The sequence below is a fragment of the Biomphalaria glabrata genome, chromosome 13 (assembly GCF_947242115.1).
Source record: "Biomphalaria glabrata chromosome 13, xgBioGlab47.1, whole genome shotgun sequence".
NCBI lineage: Eukaryota > Metazoa > Mollusca > Gastropoda > Planorbidae > Biomphalaria > Biomphalaria glabrata.
In genome coordinates, this window is record NC_074723.1 from 4,369,018 (window position 1) to 4,390,947 (window position 21,930).

The window sequence follows — 21,930 nt, forward strand, 5'->3', positions numbered from 1 at the left end:
TTCAAACCTCCCGATAAATCTGAAAGACAGTCCAGCGCGCAAACCGCACGACCAGGCAGCCATCCATTTGTTGTTTGTTGTTGTTGTTTTTTTGGTGGTGGTGGGAGGATGCCTGTAGTTGTTAAATATTTGCTGATGTTGTATGGGGATAGCCTGGTGTTTGTGCGGGGTGCCTAGAAATGTGTGGGACTCGATGGTGTTGTGTGCGACTCGATGGTGTTGTGTGCGGGGTCCCTAGAAATGTGGGGGACTCGATGGTGTTGTGTGCGGGGTGCCTAGAAATGTGCGGGGTGCCTAGAAATGTGCGGGACTCGATGGTGTTGTGTGCGGGATGCCTAGTAATGTGCGGGACTCGATGGTGTTGTGTGCGGGGCGCCTAGAAATGTGCGGGACTCGATGGTGTTGTGTGCGGCGTGCCTAGAAATGTGTGGAACTCGATGGTGTTGTGTGCGAGGTACCTAGTAATGTGTAGGACTCGATGGTGTTGTGTGCAGGGTGCCTAGAAATGTGTGGGACTCGATGGTGTTGTGTGCGGGGTGCCTAGAAATATGTGGGACTCGATGGTGTTGTGTGCGGGGTGCCCAGAAATGTGTGGGATTCGATGGTGTTGTGTGTGGGGTGCCTAGAAATGTGTGGCACTCGATAGTGTTGTGTGCGGGGTGCCTAGAAATGTGCGGGACTCGATGGTGTCGTGTGCAGGGTGCCCAGAAATGTGTGGGACTCGATGGTGTTGTGTGCGGGGTGCCCAGAAATGTGTGGGACTCGATGGTGTTGTGTGGTATTCGCTGATATCGTGTGACGGTCGCCCGAAATTGTGTGGAATTCTCTGGTGTTGAGTGGGACTGCGAGAAAATGACCTCACAGAAACTCTATAAATAGTTTATTCAAACAGCGATTTATTTTTCCCCCAGCCTTCTCTTGACTTAACAAGTTAACTGAGATTAATTATGATAGCCCCCCTCCGTTTTGGCAAATAAAACGGTTAAATGTTTTTAAGTACATGTACAAAGAAAGATGTGGACTTAAAACAAAAACCAAAATACACGATAGCGATACGAAACCTATCGATACACTGTAGTTCCCGATGGTTACAGGAAACCTACACCAAGGCTGACTAAGTTTGACCACAAAATATACTATTCAATGAGGTGAACTAGGTCACAAAAAGTCAGGGTAGTAGCCTGCACACTGCATGGCCCACTTAGCAGAGTTTCTTACCTGACAGCCTTTAAATTACAGAGAAGAGATAGAGAGAGAGAGAGAGAGAGAAGGAAACAGATACATAAAAAACAAAATTTATGTTCGAGCATTAATGCTTAGATTTCCAGCGCATGTCCCAGGTCGAAAATTAACGTGATTAGCAGAACGATAGTATAGCATCACTAATAAAGAAGGTATAACAGCATTAATAAAGAAGGTATAACAGCATTAATAGCGAAGGTATAATATGATTAATACTGACGGCGTAGCAACATTAATAACGTACGTATAGTATTACTGTATGTAGTATTGTTGTTTGGGCTGCTAATAAAGTAAAGTTCCCCTTTCAGACCTTACGATCTGTAAGGCAGATGATGTAAAGGTCATCTGTTTCTGTGGCCCACGGTTAAAGAGGGTGTCATGTGGCCAGCACAACCACCAACCGTCTTTACTTTCCCCCCAAATAATGTAAGGTTAAAAAATCACGAAATTATAAAAAAAAAACAGTCACCAGGATTCGAACTCGGGACTCCCGATTCGGAAGGCCACCGCTTCACCTCTCAGCCACCGCGCTTCCAATCAATGAAAATAGGGTCTTCAAATTACTTTAGTGCTTTCAAACACTTGTCTAAACATTATAGTACCAATGTGGTCTAAGCCGCGGAGACTTAGATTATGATAGTTGTTATTGAGAATGATAACGCTTCCTTCGGTACATCTTTGACTTCAAACTGTAACTGACTTGGGAGTCCTGGAACCAACAAGAGAGACAACCGATGTCATCCCCAGCTAAGACTTCGTCATCATTTCATTCAGAACCGAGCCAAACAATCAAGTCAATTTAGTCTGAGTCTTGATGGATGTAGTCACGTGATGATAGCCCCCCCCCTGCCCCCCCCCCCCCCCCCCCCAATGCCACTGTCAGTAAGCCGACTGACAAAAACGTCAATAACCCCACTTCAGAGAGCCAGATATAGCAGCAAGGCGTCTTTGCTCTCAGGCAGTAATGAGAAGAAATAACGTTAGAAATGCACACACACTTCGTAAGAGATAATCGCTTATAAGACACACTTGGTATATTTGATTCGGTCTCTTAGAAGTATTCAGTGTTGATATCCTGTTGGCATTTTACGTCTCGAGAGACGATCTTTTCCCTTTGCTACTTCTTGTGTGACTAAAGAGGCCAATCCTTGATACACAGCTGCGATCGCATGTTGGGCATATATGATCACCAGGCGCCGTTGCATTATCACCCTTCTTTCTGCGTCTGTAGTGTATGACACATGCAATCCAAGACCCTTCCTTTATGTTCTCTCTCCATGTGGATCTATCCAATGCTACTTTTTTCCCAGCTGCTAGTGTCGATTTTGAAGAGCTTCATGTCGCGTTTGCATACATCCGTACAACGTAAAAGTGTTGATATAGAATCTGTTTAACCAATGAAATTAGACAATGCTTAATTAGGCCTTCTACTGGTGGATTGTTAAATATAGTGTCAATAGTATACATAATATAATTGGTTGGTTATTCTATTCATAAGAAAGAGAAATGGAATCCTAAATGTTCCAACGCCATGTCTAAATTTGAGCCACGCTTATTTTTCCAGTTGTCAAATTAGTCCGCAACTAAAACTATTAACAAGTCAGCGGAAGGCATAAGCTCTTGAAGTATAAGTCATTGATGTGTCAGCAGCCATATTATTATAGATTTATATGGCGATACTTTCATGCTTATAGCATGCTCAGAGCGCTTTTGGTCCAATCTCATTTGTGGACCAGTGGGGGGAGGGGGTATCTAGGTGTTGGTTTTCCTTGCTGCCTTTAGGCGCTCAGAAAACACAACTCTGCCCGAGTCGGGTGTCGAGCCTCAAGCCCCCTTCTAGGTAGCCAAGCCAAGCCAAGTTCAAGCGCACTTAGCTTCTCGACCACGCTTAAGAAGAGGACATACTGACAATGGTCGAATACACTGTGAGATACACATTAAATATCGCTGCATGCACGCTGCCTGGTAAGTACAATGTAGACCTATCACTTACCCGAGTAGGGATCTATAGGCCTGTCATAAGAGTTTCATTAACTCGGAGTAGATGTATACATGCGCTTAACCAGGATTTGTTTTTTTCGGGAGGGGTGGGGAATTAGGGCGGGGTAAAAATACCCCATTTTAACTTTATCATTCATATCATTCAATAGTTATCAAGAGCAAAATAATCGCTCTTACAAAGAGTCAGCTTCGTTCAAAGGAGAAGTTGTCTGTTAAAAAACGCTTTTAGCTACTTGCTATCAACGTCCGACTGTATTGATGTATCTGTATTGGCGGAGGGATAGAGTTAATTTTGTGTGTGACCAACTGACACACGTAACACAAGTAGGTCACGTGCTGCAGGGCAGTCAACTGTGTCAATATATAAGGGACAGTACTAGTATCATACAGTATGACCATTATACGCAAAAAATCACCCGCGATTGGTCATGTGTGTCAGCTCAGCGCGGAGACCGGGACTGTTTAGTCTACCATGAAGTCAGTCCGGGGTGGAGTGAGTCCTCGAGAGAAGCAGTACATGTCCAGGATGAGATAAAGAGACACTAGAGTTTAGTATGGTGGTGTGCAGTGTAGTCAGTTTATTGTGCTGCCAACTGTGTCGTATTGGCTGTTATTTATTTATTTACTTATTAGAGTACTACATTATTTTGGAACTGCAAGTTCTTGCGTTAGATGTGTTGAGCAGTGGTTATAGAAGGTCTGATAAGGGGAGAGAACCGTAGCAGTATGTTTATGACAATTTGTCAGGCGAGAACCAAGGGTGAAACTAATTTCCACCAACACTGTTACTAATAATGACCAACGTGTTTCACCTAATAGAATTAGAATGATCAAGTAGTCAACAACCTTATTATTATAATATAAAAAAATGAAAATGACCCATTCCGGAATCTTTCTAGAAAGTACTATTTTTTCCCCCTTGCCCCCACAAATCGTTGGGTTATCATACATGGAGCCAGCAGACATAAAGATCGATCTCCACAGCTGACACGCAACGACTTATTAAAGTCCTCTCTCTAGTAAAGTGCGACCCTTCTCTTCAGTGTTTTTTTTTTCTTCAATGGCTAACGAGGCTAATCGGTTTAAAGTTACCAGTTGGACTAAACCCCCCCCCCCGCCCCACATCATTTCTTGCCTGTTTTGTTTCTCTGGGATGTAAAGGAAGAGTACAGCTCCCTCCCCCACCCCGCAAGCAGAGTACTGTTGCATTTCAACAAGTTGGTTTGTGTCAAGTAAGAAGAAATGACGTTTGGGCGGTCCGAGTATGAAAATTAGGACGACCAAGTCAGAGTTGAATAACAAAAAGCAAAGTGTCAAATGCAAGACAAGGAAAACTGATACACATATACCTATGCAAATATTGTTTGAGCAACTTATTCAAATATCAAAACTGTTGTTAGTTTCAAGCTTTGAACAGCAAAAACAATTTCTAATCAACACATCATAACATCCAAACAGCGCAAAAAAAAAAATCTATCACCAGGACATCAAAATTTATCACCAGGACATCAAAATCTATCACAAGCTATCGATAGCATACCAAATCTATCAGAAGCACATCAGATATATCACTAGGACCCAAATCTATCAGCAGGGCACTAGATCTATTATCAGCACAAATTTCTTACCAAAAAAAAATTATTTGTTTTCAAGTTTATAGTCACTTTTTGTTTTTACCCCATAAAATAGAGTGTCATAAGTGTCCAGGAATACCAACATTTTAACAAAACTAGCAACTTTCTGTTTAAAATTTAAAACGGTATTTCCAGGGTTTGAAGTTACCTTTAGTCACAAACATTACCACTAGACCACCAACGTTTAAGTACACATCAAAATGAATATATAAAATATAAAACACACACCAAAGTTTTCAAGCTTACCTGCAGGATATTGACACTTGAATCTTTATCATCCTCCGCTACATACAAGTTCATGAACGCCGCAATGTTCAACAGGTGCATGTCCCCTAGGTGAGGGGTCATGTCCCAGTGCTGGGGCAGCTGCCAGTCCACGTTCCACTCGGAGATGTTGACCCCCCAGTTCAGTCTGTGGATGAGGTCCAGCAGAGGCTGCCCCCCTGCCTTGTCGATCAGCTTGTTCTCGTCCATGCAGGAGATGTAGTACTGCTTAGCCTTCAGCTCGGCACTGCTGTTGAACCAAGAGGCAGGCTTGTCTGGGGAGGAGAATTCGTGATGGGACCATTCTCATTCAACTGTTAGGATATGTTTAGTAGGATTCAAAACAACAAGAGCGTAATGGAGTGTTCCTATTGGCTGGGGAATTCTGATGTTACTTTAAAGAGGATTGATGCAGATGACTGGATAGAATGGGGGTGAACTACGGATGAAAGACAGATGAAGTCGTATAGACAGAAACACGCGTGTTTATAGCATGGCGAAAGCAGACGTTTGAAGAAAACTATGTTTTATTCAGAAACATTTTGGTAAAAGTCAAGTTATTCGCCTACATGGGTTGTCGGAGTAGCTGGTTGGAGCTACAGGCCAAAGCCCAACCACATTAACAACAAGGAAATATGAAATTCAATGTTATCAACGATTATGAAGACAGTCAACCAAAACGTGGGTCTCAATGACAGGCGGGAGGGTCTCAAAACGTGGTTCTCAATGACAGGCGGGAGGGTCTCAAAACGTGGGTCTCAATGACAGGCGGGAGGGTCTCAAAACGTGGGTCTCAATGACAGACGGGAGGGTCTCAAAACGTGGGTCTCAATGACAGGCGGGAGGGTCTCAAAACGTGGGTCTCAATGACAGGCGAGAGGGTCTCAAAACGTGGGTCTCAATGACAGGCTGGAGGGTCTCAATGACAGGCGGGAGGGTCTCAAAACGTGGGTCTCAATGACAGGCAGGAGGGTTCAAAACGTGGGTCTCAATGACAGGCGGGAGGGTCTCAAAACGTGGGTCTCAATGACAGGCGGGAGGGTCTCAAAACGTGGGTCTCAATGACAGGCGGGAGGGTCTCAAAACGTGGGTCTCAATGGCAGGCGGGAGGGTTCAAAACGTGGGTCTCAATGACAGGCGGGAGGGTCTCAAAACGTGGGTCTCAATGACAGGCGGGAGGGTCTCAAAACGTGGGTCTCAATGACAGGCGGGAGGGTTCAAAACGTGGGTTTCAATGACAGGCGGGAGGGTCTCAAAACGTGGGTCTCAATGACAGGCGGGAGGGTCTCAAAACGTGGGTCTCAATGACAGGCGAGAGGGTCTCAAAACGTGGGTCTCAATGACAGGCGGGAGGGTTCAAAACGTGGGTCTCAATGACAGGCGGGAGGGTCTCAAAACGTGGGTCTCAATGACAGGCGAGAGGGTCTCAAAACGTGGGTCTCAATGACAGGCTGGAGGGTCTCAAAACGTGGGTCTCAATGACAGGCGAGAGGGTCTCAAAACGTGGGTCTCAATGACAGGCGGGAGGGTTCAAAACGTGGGTCTCAATGACAGGCGGGAGGGTCTCAAAACGTGGGTCTCAATGACAGGCGGGAGGGTCTCAAAACGTGGGTCTCAATGACAGGCGGGAGGGTCTCAAAACGTGGGTCTCAATGGCAGGCGGGAGGGTTCAAAACGTGGGTCTCAATGACAGGCGGGAGGGTCTCAAAACGTGGGTCTCAATGACAGGCGGGAGGGTCTCAAAACGTGGGTCTCAATGACAGGCGGGAGGGTTCAAAACGTGGGTTTCAATGACAGGCGGGAGGGTCTCAAAACGTGGGTCTCAATGACAGGCGGGAGGGTCTCAAAACGTGGGTCTCAATGACAGGCGAGAGGGTCTCAAAACGTGGGTCTCAATGACAGGCTGGAGGGTCTCAATGACAGGCGGGAGGGTCTCAAAACGTGGGTCTCAATGACAGGCGGGAGGGTCTCAAAACGTGGGTCTCAATGACAGGCGGGAGGGTTCAAAACGTGGGTCTCAATGACAGGCGGGAGGGTTCAAAACGTGGGTCTCAATGACAGGCGGGAGGGTTCAAAACGTGGGTCTCAATTACAGGTGGGAGGGTTCAAAACGTGGGACTCAATGACAGGCGGGAGTGTTCAAAATGTTACACACTAAATGAAAAATAAAAATCTTAGCACATTGATGTTTCATAAAGTAAATTGTAAGGAGTGATTAGACAAAGATTTTTATAAAAAAATTGCTATATGAATTCTCTTAAATTCTTCCATAATATGTCTATTGACATTAGAGAAACTAATCAACACATAGTAAAGCTAAAAAAAAATGTGGACCAATGATACAGCTCAGGAGAGGGAAATCCCTGTAACAGCCTCTAAATTCAAGAACTTTTTCTCAAACATTTAATCGAGCACAGATTTTGGAAACTATTTTTGGGAAGAGCTTTTCTTTGGGCCTCGGGTGTCTCACAACCTTTTAGGAGAGCTCTTCTGCTATTTTATAGACCCTTCTGCTGCCAGACGCTTTCCTCTATGCCAGTGATGGTAAAATGGCGCCTAAGTTAAAAAAAAACAGCACTTCAAAAGGGGGGGGCAGCTTTGTTTTACAAAAATGAGCCTCATGCGGGATACAACGCTGATACTATATACATTTGTACCTGGAGTCGTATTCATTTATAGCACAAATATATAAGGAACATGTTTATTGTGAAGTAAGAGGAACATGTTTATTGTGAAGTAAGAGGAACATGTTTATTGTGAAGTAAGAAGAACATGTTTATTGTGAAGTAAGAAGAACATGTTTATTGTGAAGTAAGAGGAACATGTTTATTGTGAAGTAAGAGGAATGTGTTTATTGTTAAGTAAGAAGTACATGTTTATTGTGAAGTAAGAGGAACATGTTTATTGTGAAGTAAGAAGAACATGTTTATTGTGAAGTAAGAAGAACATGTTTATTGTGAAGTCAGAGGAACATGTTTATTGTGAAGTAAGAAGAACATGTTTATTGTGAAGTAAGAGGAACATGTTTATTGGGAAATAAGAGGAACATGTTTATTGTGAAGTAAGAGGAACATGTTTATTGTGAAATAAGAGGAACATGTTTATTGTGAAGTAAGAAGAACATGTTTATTGTGAAGTAAGAAGAACATGTTTATTGTGAAGTCAGAGGAACATGTTTATTGTGAAGTAAGAAGAACATGTTTATTGTGAAGTAAGAGGAACATGTTTATTGTGAAATAAGAGGAACATGTTTATTGTGAAGTAAGAGGAACATGTTTATTGTGAAATAAGAGGAACATGTTTATTGTGAAGTAAGAAGAACATGTTTATTGTGAAGTAAGAGGAACATGTTTATTGTGAAGTAAGAGGAACATGTTTATTGTGAATTAAGAGGAACATGTTTATTGTGAATTATGAGGAACATGTTTATTGTAAAATAAGAGGAACATGTTTATTGTGAAGTAAGAGGAACATGTTTATTGTGAATTAAGAGGAACATGTTTATTGTGAAGTAAGAGGAGCATGTTTATTGTGAAGTAAGAGGAGCATGTTTATTGTCAAGTAAGAGGAACATGTTTATTGTGAAGTAAGAAGAACATGTTTATTGTGAAGTAAGAGGAGCATGTTTATTGTGAAGTAAGAGGAGCATGTTTATTGTGAAGTAAGAGGAACATGTTTATTGTGAAGTAAGAGGAACATGTTTATTGTGAAGTAAGAAGAACATGTTTATTGTGAAGTAAGAAGAACATGTTTATTGTGAAGTAAACGGGAACATGTTTATTGTGAAGTAAGAGGAACATATGTAATACAAGATTTAAAATAGAATGTACACGATAGCACTCAAAAGCAGGGGACATAATAGCTTTAGAATATTCAAAGCAGCAATCATACACTGTGATTCACAGGGGACATAACTCACCTATGGCGTTCTTCATGACCAGCATATTCTTCTGCCACATGAGTTCAAATGTTCCCCATCTTGAGTGACCAGGGGGTATCGGGTTGTTCTTCATCCACCCCCCACAGGCGAATTGGTAAAAGTCCTCGCAAGGATCTATCTGGGTGTCCATGGCTGTTAAGATGGTGCTGGCGATTTTTACACATTCCGGTGTCATGCAGTACTCTGGTGTGATCAAGACAAGTGAGTAGGAAAAGAAATACTTTCAGATCTTATATGTATATATGTTGTAAATCTGCGTTTTTTTTTTTCTGGTGTGCACCAGCGCACTCTTTAAAACTAGGCCGAGACATGAATGTGGACAGAATGGGTATGCTATTCTGCATCAACGTGGAACCCGGGTGGAAACGATTACTTGAGGAAGTAATTAGGCTAAATGAATAGCGAAACAAAACTCCGGAAGGAGTGTCCAAGGGAATGGGAGAGCTTTTCCATTGCACGTCCCTGTCGATAATCCATGCGCCGTTCCTCAAGGGACCGTTACACTAATGGCGAGTCCCTCACGGTTAGCTTGGTACAACATAGGAAAACGGCGGAGGTTCCCGGTGTACTCGGCTTTCGGGAGTCTGAGCTGTCCTTACTACTGCCTGAAAACTGGAGGATGGAACTGGGCAGGGTGTCGGATGGTCTGTAATTAGGTCGGTAGGAAAGGGCAAGTGGAACTTAAGAAGGCAAGACTCATTGTGTCGTGAAGACTGATGTCATTGTCTGTGTATATATATATATATATATATATTATTATAGCTTTTACATAGCGCTACTTTCATGCTTATAGCATGCTCAGAGCGCTTTTAGTCCAATCTCATTTGTGGACCAGTGGGGGGGAGGGGGTATCTAGGAGTTGGTTTTCCGTGCTGCCTTTAGGCGCTCAGCAAACACAACTCTGCCCGAGTAGGGTGTCAAACCTCGAGCCCCTTTCTAGGTAGCCAAGCCAAGCCAAGTTCAAGCGACCACGCTTGTATGTATATATGTGTGTGTGAGTGTGCGTGCGTGTGTGCGTGCGTGCGCGCGCGTGTGTGAATAAAATTCAAATTTTTATCATTATTCTATTTCTTAAATAGATTCACCAAAGGATTATTCATTTCGAATTGTGTTTTACAAAGATTTGCTAGAAGCAACATCAAACTAGGGATCATGAATATGTATGAGCGTAAATGAAGCCAAATAATTCCCTGCATATATTAATACCGGTATTTAAGAAGCTTTCAGAGATCGAACAAAGTAATCATAATTGTAAAGTCAAAGATGTGTGTCAAATCAAAGACCTCTGTAAGGTCGAAGACGTGTGTAATTTAACAACTGGCCAATTGGACTTTCTTCAAACCCTGTCATTATAAAAGCTGGTCGAGGATTGAAGCAATCGCTAAAAATCCCCAAATCCCAGTAAAAGCGTAGGCGTATTGTAATGCCCTCGTTTCTAGCGAATCGTGATTCAAGGGGCCACCACTGTAGAGAATTCAGAGAAAACGGCGTCGCTTATACTGTAGTAGTGTCCCCTAGCTCGAGACCAATTGTTATAGAAGGCCGGAACTCTGACCTGCAACGTCACAGCATGTTTTGGTCTAAACTGCCTCCAGGCCTTCTAGAAAGAATGGTCTTTGCCTGGCTCCGTGAGCTAAATGGGGAGTGGAAAAAACTGATAAGTTAAATGTAACAGTGTAATATTAGTGTCGCATATCTCGCACGAGTGTCCCCATCTCAGGGAGCTAAGGGGGGCCGTGTCTGGACAGTCAACTTTAAAAATACGCCTAGGAATGCAAAATAAACACAAGCAGATCTTGATTTTTTTTTTGAGTAACTGTTTTGTTTTTTAAACATCCTTGAAAAAAAAAACGAAAACCTGTTCAAGAAGGAGTTTAAAGCAAAAAAATAATTGTCATCTAATTTGCTGTCTGTTTGTGAGTTTGTGCAATTAATCTAGAAGATATGAAGGAATAAAACCTTTTGATGAATAATATGCAAATGTTATGAAAAAGCCGGACATTTTTACACTTTAGACCAATGCTTGCGGACAGAGGACAAGAACCCAAAAAGAAGAACATGGCGCCCTTTTGCCAGACGTCTGGTTACCCTATCCCAGTTTTCAATCAGAGAGAACTCATTTCTAAAGCAAATGTCAACTCTTTTGGTTCACGTTAACGGCAGAGTCAGTAAGCCTTGTTCATTTAGAAATAGTTTTTAACTTGATTTGCAATAATATCACATACATAATGTTACATACCGGTACATAATATTATACCCAATGTTACATACTGTATGATACATAATGTTTATACACAATGTTACCAGAATTTCAGCTTGAGGAAATAAAACACGAAAACTTACTTTCATTTTCCAGCTTGAGGTCCTGTATCTCCGAGTCTTTGAAAGCCAAGACGATGGCTAACACCACAATGACCAGTACCAGAAGAACTGAGACGAGCAGCAGACATTTCTCTTGCGTGGTCCTGTGTCTCCACGAAGACAGCCCAGCAGAGGGTCTGCAAAACGTCAAGCAAGCAGCGCATGAACACATTGTGAACCAGAGCGCGGCTGATTACCAAAAAAAAAACAGCTTACCACTTGATATTGGACTAAACTTAGATCTAGTGGGTAAAACTCAAACTAAAACCACTGGTAAAACCCGAACTGAACATCACGAATCAATGCTTAGTATCACTGACTCAGCGTTATAAGATATCAAAAGAGCGCATTCAAATGCAGTGCTACCCATACTACGGCCGGCGGGCCCTATCCGGCACGTGAAGCAGTGGTCTATTCTGCCCACTGTTCATGATGAAACCGAACAGGATCAATGACATTGCACTCGACGAATTGTTTGCCACGCTACGCCCGTCAGTGAAACGCGTGTCAGAAATGTAAATTTGGCCCCAGGTTGTAACAAAAAGTTGAGCACCGTTGTTCTAATAGATTCTGATCCACAGTGCGTTTACTGCTTCTCTAGTTTAAGACGCTGGTTACCAGATGTTGCAAACACCGATTCATAGCCCTCGCTGTGCGTAGCTTATCTCCGAATTCACAACTTCATTTAAAGATCTCCACACCTACTAAATGAATGATACAGTTGAGAGACACGTAGGCCTATTATGGCTGGGGTCTACATGTGATGTTGTTCAAGATTTAACTTACTTAACAAGTGTATTGTATTTCTAATCAATTATTTCAAGTTTCAATGAACTTAAGACTAAATAGCTCAACATCAGAGACACGTTGTATCTGGTTGAATGAGAAAGTTTTAGTTTTTTTTTTTTTTTTGTTTTGTTTTTTTGTATTTTCACTTTAAACAAGTTATTCTCTTTGTTTTAACTTGCAGCAAATGATTCTCTTTGTTTTAACTTGTATCAAATGATTCTCTTTGTTTTAACTTGCAGCAAATGATTCTCTTTGTTTTAACTTGCAGCAAATGATTCTCTTTGTTTTAACTTGTATCAAATGATTCTCTTTGTTTTAACTTGTATCAAATGATTCTATTTGTTTTGTAGCTAATGATTTTCTTTGTTTTGTTTCTCCATGATGCCCAAACTATGGCCTGCGGACCATATTCGGCCCTATGTCTGACATTAATGCCTAAAATGAAGCCACAAAGGTTTAGTCTAATACGATTTTTTTCTCTGCTGCTGCCCGTGACACTTAGTTCAGAAATGTCTATGGGCCACGGGTAGAATAGGGTTGGACATCACTGACCCTCTAGTTCAGCTAATGTACCCACCAGCTAACGAAACTTACTTGTTAGTGAGAACAGCGAAACTATGGCCAACGTGTACCCTCCAAACACATGTATAAACGTAAAGCCTAGTGCTGGGAAAATGAAGGCGCCCGCTTAGGCGCGTATATGTTGCATATATAATGGCAGTACCAATGAACCAAATTTATTGCTGGTCAGTAGAGTTGGCTAGTTCGAGGGTCCGTAGCCCGTAACATGGTCAAGACTTTCTATCAGGGCCGAACTTAGGCATAGGCAAACTAGGCAGCCTCCGATTGGTGGGGACCTCGCACAGGACTTAAATCACTGTGAAACTTGGATGGAATCTCAAATATAGCAGAGCACTAGGTTTAAATCTACTTTTGGTAGACTACTTATGTTACAAGAACCTTTTTTATGAATTGCGTAATTTCATTTTTTCGATGTTTATTTTTATTTTGCTATATCGTTTGGGGCCACCAAATTCACTTTGCCTCGGGCCTCCAATTATCTAAGGCCGGCCCTGTATCTATTATCTCGTCATATTGAATAAACCACCATCTCTCGTTAGCATTTCATTTTATTAGCGCCGAATGTAGAAGCACTGTGCAGGACTTTTATAGAGGCCCTCTACCTTCTTCAGAGTTTCAATTTAGTTAATTATATTAATAAATCTTACGGCATGTTATATTTGTTAAAAAATTAATAAATAGAGTAGATTTTTGTATTTTTCATCTCATGTTTCTAGTTTCTATTATTTCATAAATGTATATTGTTAAAAAATTTCATTTTTGTAAAATATTTTACATGTTTCGTATATTCCTTCAGAGTTGAAGATAGTTTACTTCCTAGTCCAAACCTCCCGCAGGTCGACGGGGGATGGGAGCGGGCAGGGTTTGAACCCGGGACCATCGATAAATCCAAACGACAGTCCAGCGCGCAAACCGTACGACCAGGCAGCCATCCCGACCAGGCAACGTGGAAGGTGAGGCTCTGGGCTGCCTCAGGGTCTAGCAATGTCGTAAATCCTGACCCGCACTACATATGTGCCATACATTATATATGTGCCATACTGCATGCACCTTTAAAACACGTGAACACTCTTTAGTAACCTACTTTGCATCGGACGTCTCCTTGAGGTGACTGTACTCGGATACTTTTGGTTTTTCTTTCATTGAAGAATATTAGACACGTGATAATCCTTTACGAAAATACTTGATCTCTCTATAGATTACGTTGTTAAAGACACGGGCGTAGCTTGTCAGTGACATATATACTAAACACAGAACTAAGTCTTACCCTCTAAAGACCACGTCTATAGGGGGCGGTGTCCCTCCATTGGAGGCGTAGTCGTCTTCTTCAAAGTTGGTTCTTTTATAGCCTTGGCCAGCCATCTACAGAAAGACAACATGTGAACAAAAGATTAGACGAGTTCAGTGGTTCTCAATCTGTTTTTATCAAGCTGAACCCCTATTAATTTTATTTTTGCTCCCCTATAAAGTTCTTATTTTTAAATATTCTATTTTGTTTTCTTTTTCTGTCGTTACTATTTCAACCGCATAACATGTATGAGGGGAACTGTTGTATTTATCTGTCGTTGCTATTTCAACTACATAACATGTATGAGGGAACTGTTGTATTTGTCTGTCGTTGCTATTTCAACTACATAACATGTATGAGGGAACTGTTGTATTTGTCTGTCGTTGCTATTTCAACTACATAACATGTATGAGGGAACTGTTGTATTTGTCTGTCGTTGCTATTTCAACTACATAACATGTATGAGGGAACTGTTGTATTTGTCTGTCGTTGCTATTTCAACCACATAACATGTATGAGGGAATAGTTGTAAGATGTTCATTTGAAAAACAGAAAAAAAAATTTATATCAGAAAAGAAAGACATACATATCTTTATTATTTTCTTTAACGGAAAACTGTATCAAACCTCAATAAACAAAGTAATATGCAATCATTGAATATTGGCTACACCTATTCAGCAACGAGAAGCACTTGACCCAAGTATTTGTATGGAACATTAATGCCATACATAATTCAATAGCGATTTGTTCAGTTAACTATCTTTGAACATTGACCATAAATTAAAAATAAAAACATTTTTTTTGAAGTACTGATTAAAAACTAAGATCCGTAAATATCGCGTGCCAACTGGTCAAGCTATAGAGTAGGTTATTATTACTAAACCTCAGGATTACGCATGTGATATCGACCTAGTCGGGGGGACGACGATCGCATTTTAAGAATCCCTGAACACCCCAATGCATTCACCATAAGCAACAATGTTAAGAGTATGCACAACACTGTTCTTTCCCACTGTTCATGTGTACACTAAAGATCTATGGCGTTTATTTGGCAGTAGATTATCGTACAACTGCTGAGGTCATCCCAGGCCTCTTCTCGAGCACATAGTTGATAGTCTTGAGAGCTGTTCACCACACACACACACAAACACAGTCAATGATCATGCAAATGGTGTCAGTAGATACAACATCCAAGAGACAATAAGGGACAATGACACAGGGTGGTGAATAGGGGAATAAAAAAAAAAAAAAAACGACTCACAATAACATGAACCCGTTCTTCTTTGGCATTTCGGTTTGTATAAATAATATATATATATATTAGATTAATGAGGAATGCAGTATTTCTTGTGGCTACGCGGCCCCAGCTGTGACCTACATATTTTGCCACAAGTAAAGGTCAATTTAAATGTTCTTTTATTATTATTTATATATATATATAAGCCCACACATATAACCCCTTTCGCACCACCACAAGAGTTATAACAATATATTATTCCCTAATATTGTAACCATGGTTTTACCTGAAACGAGATTAAACTTTAAAACTAATTCGACCTTCGACATCATGACATGAGATAATGGCGTAATATTTAATGTAAAAACACATTTCAGGCACTCATTTAAGAGCCCATCTCAAGTGGGGGCGTTCAAATTTGGACCCACCTTTCCCTCACCCTAGCTACGCCATTGCTAGTAGGTCACGTTCTGTTTTAAAATTGCATCGCATCTCATGTTCATTGTAAAGAAACAGTTTAAAGTAACTTTGAACATATATAACAAATGATTGCGATAAGGAGAGCTGCGGGGCCGATGTAAGGAAACTTGAATACAAACGTACATATATAACAAATGATTGAGATAAGGAGAGCTGCGCGGCCGATGTAAGGAAACCTGAATAAAAACGTACATATATAAAAAATGATTGAGATAAGGAGAGCTGCGGGGCCGATACAAGAAAACCTGAATAAAAACGTATCTAAATTAAAAGAGGAAGACAGGGAAAGAATTTCAAATCAATAGACCAACGCTGTCCGGGAAGCCATATTAAACTATCTCTGTGGCCAACTCATTTATATAAGGGAGTTAATGCTAAATGCTCAAAACGTGCATAGACATTTGATTTTATCGTAACCTTTTAAATGCATAGATCAGTGATGCTCAACCTTATTCGACCTGCGGGCCATTTTGACTTTCGAAACGCGTGTCGCGGGCCACATCAACAAAAAGGTACGAAAAATGAAACCGAAATTCACCTGAAACTATTTGAAACTATTGGATTTAGTACTTACATTAATTAATGGGATAGTTAAAGTCTATCATTTTTTACGCGTCTTAAAAGTTAAAATGGTTTGATTTCTCTACTTCAAATGTGAGCAACATTGCAGCTACCTTTACCACCAACTTATTTTCTTGTCTCTTTTCGGTAAATATTCTCCTCGGTCCTCCAATCTCTAGGCGTAGTTTAACCAACCTTTTAGACACGGCTTAAATCAAGAAGCCCTTCATATTTGTTTTATAATGTCGCTGTATATGTTTTTTTTTGTTTGAAACAGCCAGACTTTCTTTACAAAACAAATATGTTGGCTTATTATCATGTTCCACCAAAAAAAGATCCATTCCCTTTAAATGGTAGATTCTACATTCAGAGCTCCATTTCATAGACTCATAATGGCACACTCGTTAAAGGTCATGGTATCAATCCATCACAGAAAAAGTTAGGGCCCAAACGAAGGTAAAGATACATTTACAACTCCTTTTAAGGGGGGAGGATTTTCTACTTTTTGTGCCGACGTTTCGGCGGGCCGGATGGAACTACATCGCGGGCCGGATCTGGCCCGCGGGCCGTACTTTGGGCATCACTGGCATAGATCATTAACGCTTCCAATAGTCTGCATACACCAAAAAGCTAGCAACTTATGCATGCGGTACAGTTCAACACCAAATATCTTACCTTGAGTAGAATGTTTTTTTTTTTTTAAAGTTAATTATCGGTTCACTGTGAGGTGAAGTTGGAAAATGTAAGATTAAGAGTCGTGGGTCGTACTCCGCTGTCAGCACATGCTATTATTGAGCGGCCCCTGTATTTAAATTGTAGCTGATCTATAGTTGAGCCTAAATCTTGACGTAGTTTACTGCAGACAGGGTGGAAATATCCAAAGCAGTGCGAGGGGGGGGGGAGAAGGAGAGCGATAAAAAAGGAGCACTATATATATATATATATATATATATATATATATATATATATATATATATATATATATATATATATACTATAAATTAGAAAGTAAGGCTAAGAAATCAAAACCGTTTGACCTAAAACAAACCTAAGACCCTCAAAAAAAAGTTGCCCAAACTCAATGAAAGTAGGCATATTACTATTTTATGGATCTAGGCCATGTTTACATTAAACTAGATCGAATGAATCTAGATCTAATTTTTAAAATTACATTTTGCACAGATAGTTTTTTTTTACTTTGACACATCAAAATACTACATATAGTCAGTCTATTGATCTCATTATTCAATAAAATTAACCTTCAAATTTGTGTTTTAAAAGCATTTCTACATAAATTCGTTCCCTATTTCTGCGAATTTAGAAGTCCTGACGTACTTTATAATCCCATTCATTAAACAAATCGGGTAATCCCGTTTTAATTGTACTTTATATCCCATTCATCTCGCGCTTCTTTCATTTTAATAGCTAAATTTATCTCTTGAAGAAGATTTTTAACAAATCATGTAAACACGTGTCCATAGTATTTCACATTTGATATGGATGTAATCTCATTTTTGCAAAACTACTTTTTATTTTCGCGTCGAAAGAGAAAAACTTGATAGGAACATTAGCTAAGTTTGACAGATATAAAACCAATCCACCAGATATATTAGGAATACACAAACTAAGGCCCGCAGGCCGCGGGTAATGTTCGGCTAGTATATGTATGTATATGTATATATATATATATATTTATTTATTTGTAAAGAATGTCACTATCTACTCTCTCTTCAAACTGCACCGCACGACAGCACCAACTTAAAGAACTTGACAACTCAGGGCTCCAAAATAAGGTATATTTCAATACAATAATAATAATAATAATAATAATAATCTTTATTATCCGTAAGGAAATTTGTCTTACAATTTGTGCATTACACCAAACAAAAAACATTATAACTATAAGAAACCAAAGTGTACATTCACACCAGACTCACTCATAATTTACATGTGACAAAGTTTATACCAGATTGTTCTTATTTAATGATTTGATTGCCAGGGGAACAAAAGAGTGTTTGTGTCTGTTTGTCTTTGCTATCGGTGTCTTGTATCTCTTTTGTGATGGTAAAATCACAAAGTCCTGACACAAAGGGTGATTCTTTATTTCGAGGATCTTGTTAGCTTTTTTATAGATGTTTGTCTCAAACAACTGCCCAAATGGGGTTTGTTTTTTGCCAATGATTTTGCCAGCAGCATTTAGGATTCTATTAAGTTTATTTTTATTTTTAATGCTCAGATTGCCATACCAGGCAGTGATATTGAAACTTAAAATATTGCAGATGTGAGCGTGATAAAACATAGCCAAGGCCTTTTCGCTAACATTAAACGAGGACAGTTTTCTTAGTAGTCGTAATCTTTGCTGCCCTTTTTTGCTGATATAATCAGTATTTGCAGTAAAATTTAGTTTATTGTCTAGGATAGTACCAAGGTATTTAAAGGTTTGCACAATTTCAATAGTCTCTCCAGCTACAGAAACAATATCATTTCCCTTCTTGTCCCTACGAAAATCGATTATCATTTCTTTGGTTTTTTTTACATTTAATAATAAAAAATTATCTTTACAATTATAATATAATAGAATATAAACCAGAACGCAAGGCGTATATATGTATGTATGTATAGTAAAAAAAAAAAAGGTTCCCCTTTCAGACCCTAAGATCTATAGGGCAGATGATGTAAAGTTCAACTGTTTCTGTGGCCTACGGTTAACGAGGGTGTCATGTGTCCAGCACAACGATCAACCGCCTTTACTTTTCCTCAACTAGCGTCAGGCACCCATTAGAGCTGGGTGGACTCAGAGGCGCCCAAAGATCCCGAAATTAAAAATCCTAGTCATCACCAGGATCCGAACCGGGACCGCCGGATACTAACTGGAATATAGAATCCTCTTTTGACGAGTTCATTTTCATTTCCAGACGAGGCCCTCGCTTTAAACTGATTGAGAAGTATACTAACTGGAACAGTAACACATGTAAAGTAGCCTTTAAACAAACTTAAGACCCTCAAAAAAAAAGTTACTACTTAATTGACCTAGGTCATGTAACCAAGACCGAAAGATCACACATGCGCAGATGGAGCTTAACACTGGTTCGGTCAACATTGATGGGTTCAAAACTGATGGGTTTAACAGTGGTTCGGTCAACATTGATGGGTTCAAAACTGATGGGTTTAACAGTGGTTCGGTCAACATTGATGGGTTCAAAACTGATGGGTTTAACAGTGGTTCGGTCAACATTGATGGGTTCAAAACTGATGGGTTTAACAGTGGTTCGGTCAACATTGATGGGTTCCAAACGGATGGGCTTAACAGTGGTTCGGTCAACATTGATGGGTTCCAAACGGATGGGCTTAACAGTGGTTCGGTCAACATTGATGGGTTCAAAACTGATGGGTTTAACAGTGGTTCGGTCAACATTGATGGGTTCCAAACGGATGGGCTTAACAGTGGTTCGGTCAACATTGATGGGTTCCAAACGGATGGGCTTAACACTGACTGGGTCAACAATGATGGGTTCAAAACTGATGGGCTTAACACTGATTGGGTCAACAATGATGGGTTCAAAACTGATGGGCTTAACACTGATTGGGTCAACATTAAAAGGTTCAAAACTGATTGGGTCAACATGCCATGTTATTTAATTTTCCAACTATGTTACAACAACAAAAACTAATACTACGTCCTCTAGAAAGAATACTACGTCCTCTAGAAAGAATACTACGTCCTCTAGAAAGAATACTACGTCCTCTAGAAAGAATACTACGTCCTCTAGAAAGAATACTACGTCCTCTAGAAAGAATACTACGTCCTCTAGAAAGAATACTACGTCCTCTAGAAAGAATACTACGTCCTCTAGAAAGAATACTACGTCCTCTAGAAAGAATACTACGTCCTCTAGAAAGAATACAAAGGCTAATACTGATTTACCAACACCACACACACACACTCTCTCTCTCTCTTTAAGGTCAGTTAATTAAGTTAAATCGATGCAAAGTACAACCATTGTATCCACGACACAGTTTAGTGATCCAATATCAAGTAAGAATCTACCAATTTCGTATACTCACTCTCTCTCTCTCTCTCTGTCCTCTCTCTCTCTCTCCAGAGACGAGAGAAATCGAAGAGATAAAATAGAGCTGGAAAAAACTAGTACGCAAATGTTTCATTTTTTATTTATTTTTCAGTATGAGAGACCATAGACAAGAAATCAACCACTACCCACAATGCCTTTCAAGTCTTTTGAATCGTCCAACACTCCTAATAGTATGAACTGTTTTGGCTTTTTTCCCCGATCCTCCATGTTTGTACCGGAAGTACGACACCCAACGAAGTCTAAGTTTAGCATTGTACGCGAGTTGTTGTTTTTTAATAACAATAAGCAGTCCTGTGATATCTGCGCTGAGAGCCAAATTGAGGCAAGAAAAGTAGGACATGTATTTTCAAAAAGCACAGCGCATTTTTGGTGTCTCTGTGTCGGGAAATGCGTGAGTTATTTTAGTCGCACAGATTATTCTAAATATAAGCTCAGATAAAAAAGGGAGATGATCAAAGAAGCCAACATGTTTCTCGAAGCTGGAAATAATATTCAATAAAACAAAATAGCGGGAAGATTAGTGTAGGCGTTCAGTGTTATGTCCAGAGTGGTTTTCATGCTACGAAAAATGGCATATGTTGCAATGTTTTGATTAGTTTTTAGATTAAAATGGCATACATTGAAATAGATCAATTTTCCCAAAACTTCTGACCTATGTGTACCCCTTTTATAATTTTTGTAATATAGAGTAACCCCCCCCCCCCAGCTCCTCCCCACCACACTTTAATTTATTAACAGAACATAATAAATGGTTGTTGTTTTTTTTAAATCAGCATAGTGTGAAATAAGCAACTCATACTCCCTTCAAAGTCTTCCCGTACCCCTGGGGGTACGCTTACCCCACTTTGGGAAACACTGCAATATTAGTTTTAAATGAAAATGTCTTGATTAGTTCAACAGTGAAGTACAATGGCGTACAATGCAAAGTCAAGATGTCCTAGTTAGCCACATGGTAAAACAGGCAAGGAACACATTTAAACTACGAACTCATTCCATTTAGATAAAAGTCCACGATAGGAATTAGTCATGCATGTCATTTCAAAATAATACAAATAATATAATACAAGAAATAAAAAAACGGTTTCTCAAAAACAGGTTTACGTTTTATTAGGTAATTGAATTTTAAATGGAATGTTTAAATATACAATCTACTTTTGACGAAGTTCATTTTCATTTCAAAACGAGACCCCCCGCTATTATCTGATTGAAAAGGAGTGGCGTCTTCTCAGTCAGCAAGACTTTCTTTCAGGTCAAGGGGAGAGTCCGGGACTCAGTCTGGAGATATCCAAAGACACAGCACATAGTCTTGGAGTACTAAGAGAATAAGGAGGGGTGGTGGCTGAGCGGTAAAGTGCTTTGCTTTCGAACCGCAGGTCCCGGGTTCGAATCCTGGTGAAGACTGGGATTATTAATTTCTGGATCTTTGGGCGCCTCCGAGACCAATGGGTACCTGACATTAG

The 21,930-nt window shown here is 40.2% G+C and overlaps 1 protein-coding gene across 9 annotated transcripts in view; it reads right to left on the reverse strand.

The window, feature by feature from the left end:
• LOC106071422 (endothelin-converting enzyme homolog) overlaps window positions 1-21,930 on the reverse strand; it is a 112,623-nt gene that overhangs the window by 35,004 nt on the left and 55,689 nt on the right. For 7 of the 9 annotated variants that reach the window (XM_056008954.1, XM_056008951.1, XM_056008949.1 and 4 more), the window contains 4 exons: window positions 14,081-14,175; window positions 11,425-11,579; window positions 9,061-9,264; window positions 5,124-5,416 (listed from right to left, as the gene is read on the reverse strand). In XM_056008954.1, the coding sequence (XP_055864929.1) occupies window positions 5,124-5,416; window positions 9,061-9,264; window positions 11,425-11,579; window positions 14,081-14,175 (747 nt within the window). Of the gene's footprint in view, window positions 1-5,123; window positions 5,417-9,060; window positions 9,265-11,424; window positions 11,580-13,897; window positions 14,056-14,080; window positions 14,176-17,054; window positions 17,179-21,930 lie in introns of those variants that run through there. The other 2 variants (XM_056008955.1, XM_056008956.1) reach the window with 2 other exon arrangements.